This window comes from Fusarium oxysporum, chromosome 9 (assembly GCF_000149955.1).
Source record: "Fusarium oxysporum f. sp. lycopersici 4287 chromosome 9, whole genome shotgun sequence".
In the NCBI taxonomy this organism is placed as follows: Eukaryota; Fungi; Ascomycota; class Sordariomycetes; order Hypocreales; family Nectriaceae; genus Fusarium; species Fusarium oxysporum.
The window spans coordinates 1,802,272-1,815,228 of record NC_030994.1 but is presented as its reverse complement, the minus strand read 5'-3'; the positions used below and the strand labels follow the sequence as shown (position 1 = coordinate 1,815,228).

Here is a 12,957-nt window from a genome sequence, read left to right as displayed (position 1 = left end):
GAAAGTTCCCTTCCGTAACTAGATCCTCTTCGCCGTGTTCGAGACGCAACAAATGTCGCTCGTCGATATCGAGGGCGACGATCTTGGCAAACAGCTGGTTGAGGGCTTGGTTGCTATGAGCAAGAAGAAGCGTCTTCTGCTCGGGATAATTGTGATAAATGTTGTTGATAACCTGTGTAGCAACATCCGTCTTGCCTGTACCGGGAGGTCCAACAATGACAGTGAGTCCAGGTTGGGTGCCTGAAGTAATGGCTTCAATCTGAGCGGGAGTGAACCGTACCGAGTTGAGCTTAGGGTTATCAACGGGATAAGGGCCGTTGTTGGGGGGCTTATAACTCGATACCTTCAGAGTCTCAATCTCAGCGATAAGTGCAGGATCGGCATCTCGACGTCGTTTTTTGGAAGGCTTGCTGCCTTGGGGCTCCTCTTGCTTCTCGACAGACTCTAGGACGTAGGGCGGTCCAAAGCTACCAGAGACGTCGTCACCTGGGTCAATGATCTTACCAGGGAGACTTTCTGCTAGATGCTGCCAGTCAAGAAAAGTATCCCTAAAGTCGACCTTGCGTTCGCGGTTTGGCAAGTTCTTGTAATGCGCTCCAGCAGGATCCCCATAGCCAAGAAAGACCTCATGAAGCCATTCCGGTAGAGGAACATCTGACAGCACCAGGCTTCGAATGGATTCCAACACAGGCTTGAAGTTATTTTCCCTTCTGCCTCTTCTCAGCAGAAGGTTAACTTTGCCATAAACATCAGGCTTGCCAGCCGCCGCCCGCTCAGCATCTCTGCTGTAAGCATGTGTGTCCAGCTTGAGTTGGATGCGGCGCTTGGTGTCAAGTTTTCCTGCGCCCTCTCGAACATGGCGGCCTTTATCGTCGGTGATTTGATGGATTTCGGCGGTTCGTACAGTTATCACACCCAGTCGTTCAGACTCTGACAAATTATCTCCTCCATTGCTGATGGACTTTGCTAGTGGTGGCTCGACTGCAATGAGGAAAACAACATCGTCCTGTCGGAGAGAATCCCACTCTCTTCGGACTCCTTCACCCAGACGTCTAACGTCAAAGGAAACTTCAGCGCGTACCGTGGATGGCTTGTCATCTCCAACAAGAGGAGGGACAACCTCAAGGATGGCTGGCTTTGAGATCGGCATCGCCATCTTTGAGAAACCGGCAAAGTTTGTTTCATCTGATCCCTTTGCCTCTGGGCGTAAACGCCTCAAAGCAGTCTCGATATCCTTTCGAACTCCATAAAAGGACTCGCACCGATACAAGATAAGTGACCGCCACAGAAAGTCGCCTATTGAGAGATATTGAAGGTTCAGTTTAGGAAGAGCCATCGGATGTGAGCCATCATATGTTTCTGCCTGCTGGAAACTGTTGTCAAATATTGTCTCCTCGGTTGGTGTCAGACTCATATCTCGTGCCGCCTCTTGGAACGTCTTTCTGCGCTCAAAATTAGACAAGAGCACTTCAAGCAACAACTTGCGATCCATTGGTAGATCCAAGCTCTCGGGGTAGGCTATTCGGAAACCAAGCAGAGATACCAGGCTCAGAAGTTCTTCATCTGTCAACGGTTCCAGTAATGCCTGCAGTTCATGCCTTTGGTTAATGGCACCATAGTTCGACAGAGCCAGTACCGTAAGCTTCTCTCTGAAATGTTTTAGAGCAATGCGTTGCAACTTCGCGAGTGACGCGCAATGTTTGTCGTACGCCTCTGTTATGCTATACTGGGCACCTGTCTGGTCATTGATATCAAAGAACGTAAAGTGGGAAAGCAAAGCCTGGAGGTCGCGAAGAAGAGTGTTTTCCTCATCGTTAAACATCGGTGATAATCGCATAGCAGGAACAACATGAAGATCCTGAATCAAGGTATTGACATATCGTCTGGTTGGAAGCTGGCCCTGAAGATCGGCAAGAAACTCAGTGAAACGCTCACAGTAGAGAATTTGGTCTAAAAACAGGTTGTCAGCGGGATGTCGCAGGAGATCAGGGCCAAGATATTTACTTACCCGCCTTTCTGTTCTCCGTATACAGCAGACTCAAAAAGTCGAGGAGAAGTGTATAAAGCCAAGATCGCTCGAACCGTAGTCGTGCCTTATTGGGCTCATCAGCGGCATCATATCGCTTGTGCGCGGCCTTCCAGGCTTTTCGTAGATGAGGGAGTTGATCTAGACTAGCTTCGCGCGATGAGTCGGTGGACAAGTTGTGCCAAATACCGATCGACACAAGAGGGGCACATTCTTTGCGGACGAGGGTGCAGTCGAGACTCTGGAAAGCATATATAAGGAAGCAGAGAAGTTGAGTCCGGAGCGTAACGGATAGTGTTCGATCGAGCATCATCGACAAGAGTCGGCGGAAAATTGAAGAGAAATCGGCGGGTCGGTCCTCGAAGAGCGCTAACAATAATTAGTTGTCGGTCTGGCAGCAAGCAATGGGGACTCACTCCATGTCGCGAGATGTTCTCGATGTTTCACGTTTGCGATGAGCGCAATCAACAGAACGTGAAAGTTGGAAGCCTCCTCTGTGTATCCTGGCCATAGATAACTAGGGGGGGATGCAGTCAGTATTTAATGTCCAGTTACTCGTGTTTCTGACAGCCATACCTCTCTAAAGTCTGCAGGCTCTCAAGAAGCAAAAGAGACTTGTACTGGAAGCCCTCGCGTTCAAGTACATCCCAGATACTTTGTTTGAGAACATCGTTCTTCACCTTGGGCTTCGCTGGCTTCTTGCCAGCTTTCAACCAATGCTTTCGCGCCAGTTGGACGAACTGATGCTCCTCCTCCTCAACCTCGGCCGGGGTTGGCCGTCCATCGTTGACTTTTGGCTTTGGTTCGTTCTGCTTTTGCGCCTTGGCAGCGCCGCTGCCCTTGAGTCGCTTCACTGTTGGCATTGTCGCAATATCGTGTCGTCATGAGCCTGTTGAGTAGTTTGCGAAAGGTCGCTCATGAGATGAAGCGGCAGAGCCAAGCAGTCGCGTGACCGATGATGTATTCGAAGGACGAAGCTGAACTTTTGGAGCTTGCACCTTGTATGTCTAAAAGTGACCTGCGCCTCTCAAACAAACCGTCTCCAGAATTTCAGCCTCGCAGACCCACGCGACGCGCTGACTGGGTCCAGCCACATGCAAAGTAGCTCGATTGAATAGATACTTCAAGGCTAACGTAATTTTGGCAATTTTGTAGGTTTCAGTTTGATTGTGATACTTTAGTGTTGCTCCACGACGTCTCAGCCTTCTCGCTTCAAACATCTAATCCAAGCGCAACTGCGTGCCCATTCATCATCTTGATCAAAGAGAATAGAGCCTCCCTTATTTGCTCATACCGACAAATCATTCTCAGCGTCTACGACATATCTAAGAACTACCTTGCGATTCGATCTTTGCACCGTGGCGCATAAATACAACCATTAGTATCCTTCACTTCATGATAGCCTCAACGAACTTTCATCCACAACGACTACTCTAGTCGCGCATCATGGCAGCGCAAGAGATAGACAATCCAGCTGCACCGGCGATCACAGCTTTCACGACTCTGCTAGAAGAATTCCTTTCCCAAGCAGAGACCGCCAAGCCAACATCAGCGATTGAGCCAGCGTTGCGCAAGTCCGATTTCGACGACCTCTCAGGCCGAGTATCCAGAACCGCGGACGATGTTTCCAGCCCAGCTGCTGAAGGTGCTGCATCAACGATCGACAAAGGACGACAGTTTGCTATAATAGAAACTGCCGCTCGTAACATATTCAGTCAACTCATTGTAAATCCCGACTCTCCCATGCGATCCGCGCCTTGCGCTGACCAAAATAGGCGACAACCACCATCGATTCTCCCTACTATGTCAAGGTGTGGAACCTCCTCGATATCCTGTCGATTCTTTCCGACGATGGACAATGTGATCCCGCGCTGTTGTTCTGGCTAGCAGAGGAACTACTGGACAGTCAAACTATTGCTGGCTGTCGTAAGATCTTTGATTTCCTTGAGTCGAGGAGAGAACGAATCACAGCAAACCATTTCAAACAAAAGCAATTGATTATTCTTCGAACATGCAATGAATTGCTACGCCGACTATCTCGTGCAGAAGATACTGCTTTCTGCGGTCGCGTTTTCATCTTCATGTTCCAAAGCTTTCCTCTGGGCGACAAGAGTTCTGTGAACCTACGAGGCGAATACCATGTCGAGAATGTCACGACCTACGAGGCGACGCGGGCAGAGGATGAATCTAAGATGGTTGTGGACGAGCCAGAAGAGCAACTAAATGAGCAAGCAGAGTCAAAGTCCACACCCAAGTCAGCCGATGCCAAAAAGGCAGACAAAGAGAAGCCCCTATCGACAGACGAGCTTTATCCACTATTCTGGTCCCTTCAGGAATACTTCAGTCAACCCAAAAAGCTTTTTGAGACTACCAATCTGACGTCTTTCAAAGAGGGTCTAGCAGCCACAATGAAAGTCTTTCAAACAGTGCACAACGATTCAAGACGAAGCCTCAAACGAAAACGAGAGAGTGGAGAAGAAGATGAGAGTTCTAACACATTCAATCCCAAATATCTCACTAGTAAAGATTTATTCGACTTGGAGGTAGTGTCTCATAACTCAGTCTGACTCGAGTTTAAGCTAACAACAATACAGATCAGTGATTTGTCTTTCCGACGACATATTCTTGTGCAAGCTCTCATCATCATGGATTTCCTCATCTCACTATCCATCCAAGCACGAGAGCGACTTACAGAAGCTCTCCCCGTCAATGCCAGCGTAAATAAGGCCGTCATGTACAGTGACCAAGTCCTGAGTGACGAAGACGTAAGTATTTCAGGAACTAGACCACAGCAGAGAGCGCTTCAGCTAACCCTTTGTCAGGCTGAATGGGCTAGTGACATGAAAAAGACTATTGCGGACTACCTCCGCCAGGGTGCTGATGGTCCATATTTTTATCGAATGGTAGAAACCGTGCTGGCTAGAGACAAGAACTGGGTTCGCTGGAAGATTGAAGGCTGTCACCCCATCAAACGAGACCCAGTCTCGCCGGCATCCTTTCTTGAGGCAAAGGCCAATGTTCAGAAAATGGCTACCAGCAAGCGGCTAAGGTCGGTCCCTATGGGCTCTGTCTCCCTGGACTTTCTCAAGGAGGAGGATGAAGAGACAGCGATGAGTCGACTCAAAGCCAAGGAGCGCTATGAGCTACCAGAGCTCGACACGTTCAAACGTAAAATTGCCGACGACGATTTTGAGATCGATATGCCAACAAACGACCAAACCAAAGCTGCTGCTATCGCTGGCAAGGTCAGCAAGAGCTGGAGAGCACTACGAATCGCAGCGCGCTCAAAGCTTGCCGCGCTCGACAAGATCGAAGATCCTAAGAAGATTGATATCGTGTTCGAGGAGCTTACAGAAGTGGATGATATCGAGGACACTGCTGAGCCCACAGCAAATGAAGAAGATATGCCCTCCAACCGAGAACCTATCATCATCTCTGGCATTACAGGCGTAGGCAAGTCAACCATCATCAGAAAACTTATGGAAGAGCGAAAGGGAGTGTTCGCTCCTGTTGTCCGCCATACCACACGAGAGCCTGTTGAGGGTGAAGTCAACGGCAAGAGTTTCCACTTTGTCAAGCAACAAGAGTTCAACCAGCTACGAGATGGGGACCGCTTGATAGAATCAGGTACTCGGGACGGCGTCGATTACGGAACCAGTTTCAAGGCCATCGAGGCTATCTCAGAGAGTGGCAAAGTGCCAATAATCGAACTAGATATCGAGGTAAGTCAAACAACCATCCAAATACGTACTTTACTGACATATTACATGTCAGGCTGCCCAATATGCCAAAGATATGGACTTCCAGGCACGCTACGTGCTCATTACGACGTCTACCCCTGAACTTCTCAAGCAGCGCCTCGAGGCTTCGGGCAAAGAAGAATCTGCCATTCAAGATATCTTAAAGAAATTTTCTACAGAACTTGAGTCGAGAAAGGTCGACGAGCTGTTTGACACATCAATTGTCGACGACGATGACGTTGAAGCAGTCAAGGCTATTGGGAATTACATATATGGGGAAAGTGAGGGCAAGCAGGGCTTGAGTGAGGACACAGCTATGAAGGACGAGGAGGAAGATACCACCAAGGTCGCCGAGACAAAGGAGGCCACGATGACAGATTCATAATACTGAGATGGAGCATGTCGAAATAACTGTGTGAATTATCTGTACTTGTAGACCAGTCTCAGGTGAACTGGCAATGGGCAAAGCGATGTTCCCATATTTTGTGTGAACTAGTCATCAACCACAAGCATTTCACTGTCTCTTGCGCTGTCACAGAGGCAGAGCACATCAGAAACATCAGGTTTCGGGTAAAAGACCAACAATAGAATTAAACTATCTGAGCATCAAAGAGCACAGGCTGCACTGAGCTGTCGACAAAGTGAATGCAACAATGCACCACAGAAGCCTGCCCGCAAAACACACAAGGCACTAAGCAAATCAAGTACCACACGGGAAGAAAGACTACATAAACAGGATTTTACTCCTCGTCAGAAGACTCCTCCGAATCAGCCTCGGCAAGCCAGGTCAAGAAAGGCTCAGCAGCCTTGCGAACCTTCTTGGAGGTGGAGATGTCAGTGTACTTCTTGCTAGCCTTGGATCCCCATTTGGTCACGACCTCCTCGCTGATCAGGTCATAGTGGTAGTAGAGCTGGAGAATCTTGACGATAGACTGGAACATCTCGGGGTGGTCGGCGGCCAGAGTACCGACGAGACGTTCGGTTCCGCCGAGAAGAGCCTTCTCGTGACGCTCAGAGGTAACAAACTGTTGCACATTAGTACATGGATGCTTCGTTAAAAAAAACGAATTAAACATACCTGCTTGAGCATGCTAGCACGCTTGGGAATTTGGGCAACAATGTTCTTATCGAAGATGGTTTGGACAAGAACAAGAACACTACGATGCTTGCCTTCGATACCAAACTCCTTGGCCTTGACATAGATGTCGATGGATTCGACCTTGTCAACGCTGCCCTTTTCCTCGGCCTGGGACTGGATCCAGTCGCCAAGCTCATCGTAGATGGTGGGGCCACCCTCGCCTTCTTCATCATCATCATCGCCAATATTGAGCTTCTGCTTGAACTCGCCGGGGAGAGAGGCCTGACGGGCCTTGACGGCTTCCTCGCTCATGTCAACAGCCCATTCATGCTCCTTGACTTCGTTCTCCTGAGCGGCTTCGGCGGCCTCTGCCGCAACCTTTTGGAACTCGTCGTCACTGCCAACGTCCTCGTCGCCGTTATCGTTTGAGCCGTTCTCAGATGCCTCATCACTGCCAGCACCATTCTGACCATTGGTGCCGTTGGCAGCATTGCCGTTCTGTCGAGCCTTCTTGGCAGCCCTGCGCTCGGCCTTGTCCTTCTTGCCCTTCTTGGGCTGGTTCTTGAGGATAAAGCCACTGAGCTTCAGGCGGATGTCGACATCGGTACGCTGACCGCAGGCTTTGCAGTCAAGCAGGATACGATCATCCTTGATGACAACATCGGTCTCGGGGTTCTTGCATTTCTTGCAGAGGACGAACTTGTTGATGAACCCATCGAGGTGATCCTGAAGCTTGGGGGCATCGTGAGCACCGTTGATGATCCAACGGTCGTCTTTGGGATCAATGTTGGTCTGAGCACCAAGCTCAAAACCAAAGTACTTAATGACATAAGAACCAGGGCGGGCAAGAGAGGCAGCAACGCTGCTCAGGTTGACGACGACGGTCTTGATACCGTTTCCTTTACCTTCAATCTTGGTCTGCAGACGCTCCATCTTGTAACGATAGAAAGCATCGCTGACATCGCGACGAACGTTGACGAGAGCCATGGTGGCGGTATTGAGTAATTACTGTCTGAAAGATAGAGTTGACAGGGCAAGGCGGGTGAGCGAGGCTAGTGGTTGATAGAGTCGTAAGATGACGAGGATGTCATGTATAGACTTGGTAGCAGAAGATGACTTGAGGGTGGGCGGAGCAAGGAAGGTTTCAGTGCTCTTGATGATTTTTGATTGACATGTGGCAGACCGGATGTATGATCGGATGCTGGTGGTGATGCATAGACGACAATGGTGTCTCTAGATTTCAACCGTCGGAACTGATGTCGGGGCTACAAGGCTTTCGCGGTATGCGAAATAACTGCAGCTTGAAGAGGTGTCTGAAGACGGAGAGCTGGTCGTGCTGATACATAAACAGCAGTGTGGTTCGGCGGATATATGTGTTCGGGAGGTCCGATTTCGTAGGGAGCAAGCGAAGACCGGCGAAGAGGGTGCTCCAAGGCCAACACTACACTATTAACGATGCGAAGTTCGTGAGCCAGGTATGAGTGGCGGGGAAGTCAGGTAGGCGATGCGCGCTGCGACCGGAAGAGTCAACAGGCAAGTATGAGAGTGAGATGCGCTTGGCGCGATGGGTTCAGGGGCGCTCGGTGAGTTGAGTTAAGATTTGCTGTCTCGATGAGATGCAGAGTGTGATGTTGAGGAGAAGAAGAGAAAAAATGCAAAAGAGGAGCAACCAGGTGAGTTAAGAAGGAAGGAGGGAGGGGCGACGTTAGGGCCGACCGGGATTTTTGTTTTTTTGGAAGCCCGGAAGGGACGCTAAAGAATGGGGCAGGCGGCAAAAAAACCTGACACAACCTCAGATTCAGACAGCCCAGGTCACCCAACATCAGAAGAACCAATAGGTACCTTTGATGTTGTGGTCAAAACTGTCAAAGAATGGCCCATATTAGTAGTAGAGATACCGTGTGAGACTATTTTTGATAATAGGTTGCCAACAAAGAAGTTACAAAGACTGATTTTTCCGAAGTTTGAAACACTAATACTACTACTACTACTACTACTACTACTACTACTACTACTACTACTTCCTTAGGTAGCAAGAAAACTTTAACTAAAATCTGAGTGAGGTTCCATGTTTGATTCCAGCAGTGACGAGGCAGATGATCAATCACTGTACTTTCAGCGCCTGACCGGGTTCGTAGCGCTCATCCCAGGTAGTGATCCACTGTTGCACAGCTCGCTTCGCCAGGTGGGGGAGCCTCTGTCCCAGGGCATGCTTCAACTGCCAAGCCCTTCCAATACCGAGTTTTCCTCACACTGTACACGTGCAAGCCAGGCAAACGCAACGCACTCGCATCGAGTTGATGGATTGGATGGTTGGATGGTTGCCTTTTTCATGTTGTGATTTCGGGGATGCAGTCGGAGAATGACAAATACGACATCGGTGTATTCGGATTTAAAAGCCACAAACTCCAACCAACGAATGCAATCACGATCTGTTGTTGTTTGAGGTGGTTTTTGATTGTGAGTTTCTCTTACATACGTGGTAGAAATACTCTCTTCCCTCAGCTGAAGTTGTTTGAGCTTTTGACATCCCCTATCGCCGAGTTGCCGAGCCCATCCTTTAATCTATGACAACTGCACTGTATTGATAAAACATGCCCTTAGTGTGTATACTACTCGCGATTCTGATGCCCTGATCAAGCTCCCGTCTCCTCGTCAATGCTCATCAACTCGTTGTCGCGGTCTCTGAATTATAGTTCAGCCCTTCACAGGCACGAATTTAAGGAGGCATCGCTTTCCGAGAGGTCGTGAGGATATCAGTTGATCGTCCATCGCCATAGATTCGCTCTTCATTGATTCATCCGGCTCAGTTTCGTATCGTGAATACACGTCTCGCAGCAGGGTCTTCATCTCCGCCATGGCAAGGCTATAGCACGTATTAACATCTTCCCTCTTTACACTCAGCAGAGCTACTCACTGTTTCCCGATGCATCCTCTTCCTCCACTGGAGAAGGCCCATTGGTGTCTTCGTCGGTCAGCGTCTCCTTCGGCTTCCAACCACCTTTCAGGGTAGAACTTGTCCGGCTCGGGGAAGACATGATCGTTGATTCGGTGAACTGAAAGGGCCTGACAACTGACAACTGACTTCTCGGGTAAGGAGAACCCATCAATGACACGGCCACCGTGGGGGACGTATCGAGGCAATGACATCGGAATAGCGGGGAAACATCTCAGTCCCTCGTTTAGGACAGCATCTAGCATGGGCAACTCGTCAAAGTGGGCGTCAGGCTTGCTTCGAAACTCTTCTCGCAGAAGTCGTTGATACTTTGTCGACCGGGGCTGTGAAAGTTCCCACATTAAGAAGCACAGAACGTCGCCGGTTGTATCGATGCCAGCAGCCATATGATCGAGACACTCGGCAGCCATGTCGATAGTATCAAGGACGCTATCCTTCTCCTTGAGCCGGTTTAATACGGTGAAATCTGCCGCACCATTTTCTTTGGCGTTTTCAATCACAAAGTTGTCGGCCAGGGGAATCAATCGAGGTTTGGCAAAGCTAGTCAGAATGCTGGATCCAAGACGGTGAAGAATCGGGCTATAGTACTGAACCAGACGGTCTAAGTTCTCTTGTGAGCTCCAACGCGCGATCCTTGGCATACGAGAGCTTACTTTGAAGACTGTCATCGGCAGCAACTTGATGCATCATTTCTTCATCGTCCTTGTTTTGCAGGCAGTTGCTTCCATATGGGTGAAACAACTGGTGCGTAACACAATCACAAGCATATGCGTGCAACGCTGTTTTGGTCAGCTGTGTCTTTCTCCTCAATCGGTTCTGCTCCTCGTAATCGGAACTAACCTCTCTATATCGGTTTGTTAGCATACTCCTGAAAAGAAGAACTCTCAACTTACAAATACGTCTGCCGTCTTGTCAGGTGAGTCAACACAACGCTCAACAAACCTCTTGGAGCGTTCTTGTATCCCGGCCAGGGGGGCTTGCTTCATTACGTTGCTGTTGGCATATCTATCGCCAATCATCCTCCGTCGTTTCGCATGCTAGTCAAAAGGTCAGTTTGACTAAACATCACGGCTCCTAATCTGAACTTACGTCGCCTTTAACCAATGTTGAGAACATTGTTCTGCAAGGCACAGTCAGAACCAGCATCCCACTCCTATAATGTGAGTTCTTACCGCTTGCCGTAGACTTGAAAGAGGTCATAAAACTCGGTCTTGTCATATCCGCTACCACCGGAACCATAAATTTCTTTGAGAGCATCAATCGAAGTGAAGGAGACCTCATTGGGTGCGACCCTGACCACTGGGCCATATCTCTTATGAAGCTCGTGAATGTACATGGTACGGTTGGCATTGAGTTCGTGCCATTTCAGTACAAGTGAGGTGAAGTTGGATACGAAGGGACCGGGAACCTTTGCGGTAGCCGAAGTCAAGCGGATAATGATATGAGTAATGACAAGGAGAGCGGCGGCTCCAAGCATGAAGCTTGGTGATAGTATCAACATTATAGCAACGTTGATATGTTTGAACTTGACTAATTGATGCTGATTCTCTCACTTGATGAAGAGAAAGAGGGAGAGTGATCTATCCATTGACCGGCTAGATTGAGGTTCTTATCACGAGGCGTCTGAGATAGAAGCGCTCCGATATGACTCCAACTCGTCGGGTCCAAGCCCGAATTGCCTACTTCGTGTGGGGGGAATTGCTGCGTAACCGAGAGATAAGTTAGTTCATAACCAGTCACGCCCTTTGATCGTCTCTCTATTACATATCCGTATCTAGTTGTCGCTTCTTTGTCCCCTGTTGAGTAAGGTCTTCTCCACATTCTGGGGATTCCCGCGTCCACCTGCTTTTAGGATCAATGATAACATCCACATCGAATTGGCATCTGTGAATCTTGACATAAAAAAAGTTTGAATTTCTATTCCCGTTCATCTATGGTATATCGATTTACATAGTACAACTTCCCCATAATTCGTCCAACACCTCACGCACGTCTACTATCCATACAAACAACCAATGTTGAAACTTCCCCATACTCCAAACCCCAACCCCGGCATTTATGCATATGACTCGACGCCCTATTTCATGTCATGAAGTTCAAACTACCGACTTCCGGACCTCTCACCCCTGCAAATCCCCGCATTCATGTTATCCAAACAGCTGATTGATAGCGTGGCAGAGATATGATGTCCATATAACTTCATAGCTCCGGCTTCTTATCACTGCCAGGATTTTGACGATTACCTCCCCCAAGCATGCCAGAAATCCAACTCAGGCCCGGAATCTGCATGGGAGCCGCAGGAGGATATTCCTTGCCGCCGATCTTGGTTTTGGGAGTACAGGTACACCATTCAGTCTGTGGCACTCCGTCGAAGACTTGTTGAACGTGGTTACCGCACCCACGCCACGATTTCTTCGCTAGATAGGCTTCAATTAATATCTCACAAACTCAATTGGCGTGGAGGAAATTACAGAAACTCACAGCATGTTGGGCAAGTCGCACCAAAGCACATGACGGCAGGTTGTTCGAGTTCAGATGTGATAGTGGATGGCCAACTGTCAGATCACCTGTGAGCAGGTGGAGTTAGGTATTGTTGGTGTGAATGTTCGAAGCGAATGAGTTCTTTTAGAGCGCTGAAGTTTCTTCTGAAGGTTTAGATTTATATACCAATGTCCTCGGACTCATTACGCAGGTTGGAAGCCGAATTATGAAAGATGAAGGTCATGGTCGCTGAATTAATTAATCGCCGGCTTGGGGAATGACGGTTCACCTTATTAAGCCTACCCTAGACATGGGCGTTGATGATCTTTGGGCCGGGCTTGCTCAACCTACAAAATACGACGATGTACTGTTAGGCGACGGTATTTGCTTCAATTTCATGGCCCACAAGTGGTTCTCATATTATAGATTGTTCATTTGGAAGGTGCCTTGTATACATGTCTCCTCATACGTATTCGGGTGTCACAGTCACAACGCTTGGGAACCAGCCTCAAGTCAGCAAGCTCGACCATGTAATATATGGTAGGCTGAAAAGAGTAGTGCTGTCCAAGTCATGGTAGCTCATCAGAACAGAGGGATTTCAGATGTTGACCTCGGCCAGCACTGAGATCTAACTTCTCGTGAGAAACATAGTGAAGTTCTCGTTCTGCCACACTCG

General features: G+C 48.8%; 4 protein-coding genes across 7 annotated transcripts in view; 1 reads left to right on the top strand and 3 right to left on the bottom strand.

Annotated features, from left to right (window-relative positions):
• The window catches only part of FOXG_09475 (uncharacterized protein), a 4,924-nt gene extending 1,895 nt beyond the window's left edge, over positions 1 to 3,029 (bottom strand). The window contains exons 1-4 of the mRNA XM_018388664.1: positions 2,603 to 3,029; positions 2,443 to 2,543; positions 2,009 to 2,395; positions 1 to 1,950 (exon numbers count right to left, since the gene is read on the bottom strand). Coding sequence (XP_018246762.1) covers positions 1 to 1,950; positions 2,009 to 2,395; positions 2,443 to 2,543; positions 2,603 to 2,889 — 2,725 coding nt within the window. The 5' untranslated portion in view covers positions 2,890 to 3,029. The remainder of the gene's footprint in view (positions 1,951 to 2,008; positions 2,396 to 2,442; positions 2,544 to 2,602) is intronic.
• A 172-nt stretch (positions 3,030 to 3,201) lies between these two features.
• Positions 3,202 to 6,432, top strand: FOXG_09474 (uncharacterized protein). Of its 2 annotated transcripts, XM_018388662.1 has the most exons (5): positions 3,202 to 3,751; positions 3,802 to 4,569; positions 4,621 to 4,791; positions 4,849 to 5,748; positions 5,801 to 6,432. In XM_018388662.1, the coding sequence occupies exons 1-5, from the start codon at positions 3,473 to 3,475 to the stop codon at positions 6,149 to 6,151; spliced, it is 2,469 nt and encodes an 822-aa protein (XP_018246760.1). In that variant the 5' UTR covers positions 3,202 to 3,472; the 3' UTR covers positions 6,152 to 6,432. The 2 variants fall into 2 exon arrangements, with proteins under 2 accessions (XP_018246760.1, XP_018246761.1); XM_018388663.1 differs by having other exon boundaries at positions 3,202 to 4,569.
• Positions 6,256 to 8,680, bottom strand: FOXG_09473 (translation initiation factor 5). Its single transcript, XM_018388661.1, has 2 exons — positions 6,845 to 8,680; positions 6,256 to 6,791 (listed from the first exon to the last, which is right to left on the bottom strand). Exons 1-2 carry the CDS (start codon positions 7,829 to 7,831, stop codon positions 6,507 to 6,509), a joined length of 1,272 nt encoding a protein of 423 aa, XP_018246759.1. The 5' UTR covers positions 7,832 to 8,680; the 3' UTR covers positions 6,256 to 6,506.
• Positions 8,681 to 8,852: 172 nt separating this feature from the next.
• FOXG_09472 (uncharacterized protein) lies at positions 8,853 to 11,513 on the bottom strand. 3 transcript variants are annotated; one of them, XM_018388658.1, is made up of 7 exons: positions 10,973 to 11,513; positions 10,890 to 10,920; positions 10,694 to 10,837; positions 10,641 to 10,644; positions 10,454 to 10,579; positions 9,762 to 10,401; positions 8,853 to 9,710 (listed from the first exon to the last, which is right to left on the bottom strand). In XM_018388658.1, the coding sequence occupies exons 1-7, from the start codon at positions 11,299 to 11,301 to the stop codon at positions 9,542 to 9,544; spliced, it is 1,443 nt and encodes a 480-aa protein (XP_018246756.1). In that variant the 5' UTR covers positions 11,302 to 11,513; the 3' UTR covers positions 8,853 to 9,541. The 3 variants fall into 3 exon arrangements, with proteins under 3 accessions (XP_018246756.1, XP_018246757.1, XP_018246758.1); XM_018388659.1 differs by having other exon boundaries at positions 9,264 to 9,710; positions 10,890 to 11,439; XM_018388660.1 differs by having other exon boundaries at positions 9,264 to 10,401; positions 10,973 to 11,439.
• Between the last annotated feature and the right edge of the window lie 1,444 nt (positions 11,514 to 12,957).

Coding starts and splice junctions, on each gene's coding strand:
- FOXG_09474 (XM_018388662.1), top strand. CDS start 3,473: ATGGCAGCGCAAGAGATAGACAATCCAGCTGCACCGGCGATCACAGCT. Junction 3,752..3,801: donor ACATATTCAGTCAACTCATT/GTAAATCCCGAC, acceptor TGACCAAAATAG/GCGACAACCACCATCGATTC. Junction 4,570..4,620: donor AAGATTTATTCGACTTGGAG/GTAGTGTCTCAT, acceptor ACAACAATACAG/ATCAGTGATTTGTCTTTCCG.
- FOXG_09472 (XM_018388658.1), bottom strand. CDS start 11,301: ATGTTGATACTATCACCAAGCTTCATGCTTGGAGCCGCCGCTCTCCTT. Junction 10,921..10,972: donor TTTCAAGTCTACGGCAAGCG/GTAAGAACTCAC, acceptor TGTGCCTTGCAG/AACAATGTTCTCAACATTGG. Junction 10,402..10,453: donor TGCCGATGACAGTCTTCAAA/GTAAGCTCTCGT, acceptor AAGAGAACTTAG/ACCGTCTGGTTCAGTACTAT.
- FOXG_09473 (XM_018388661.1), bottom strand. CDS start 7,831: ATGGCTCTCGTCAACGTTCGTCGCGATGTCAGCGATGCTTTCTATCGT. Junction 6,792..6,844: donor GTGCTAGCATGCTCAAGCAG/GTATGTTTAATT, acceptor AATGTGCAACAG/TTTGTTACCTCTGAGCGTCA.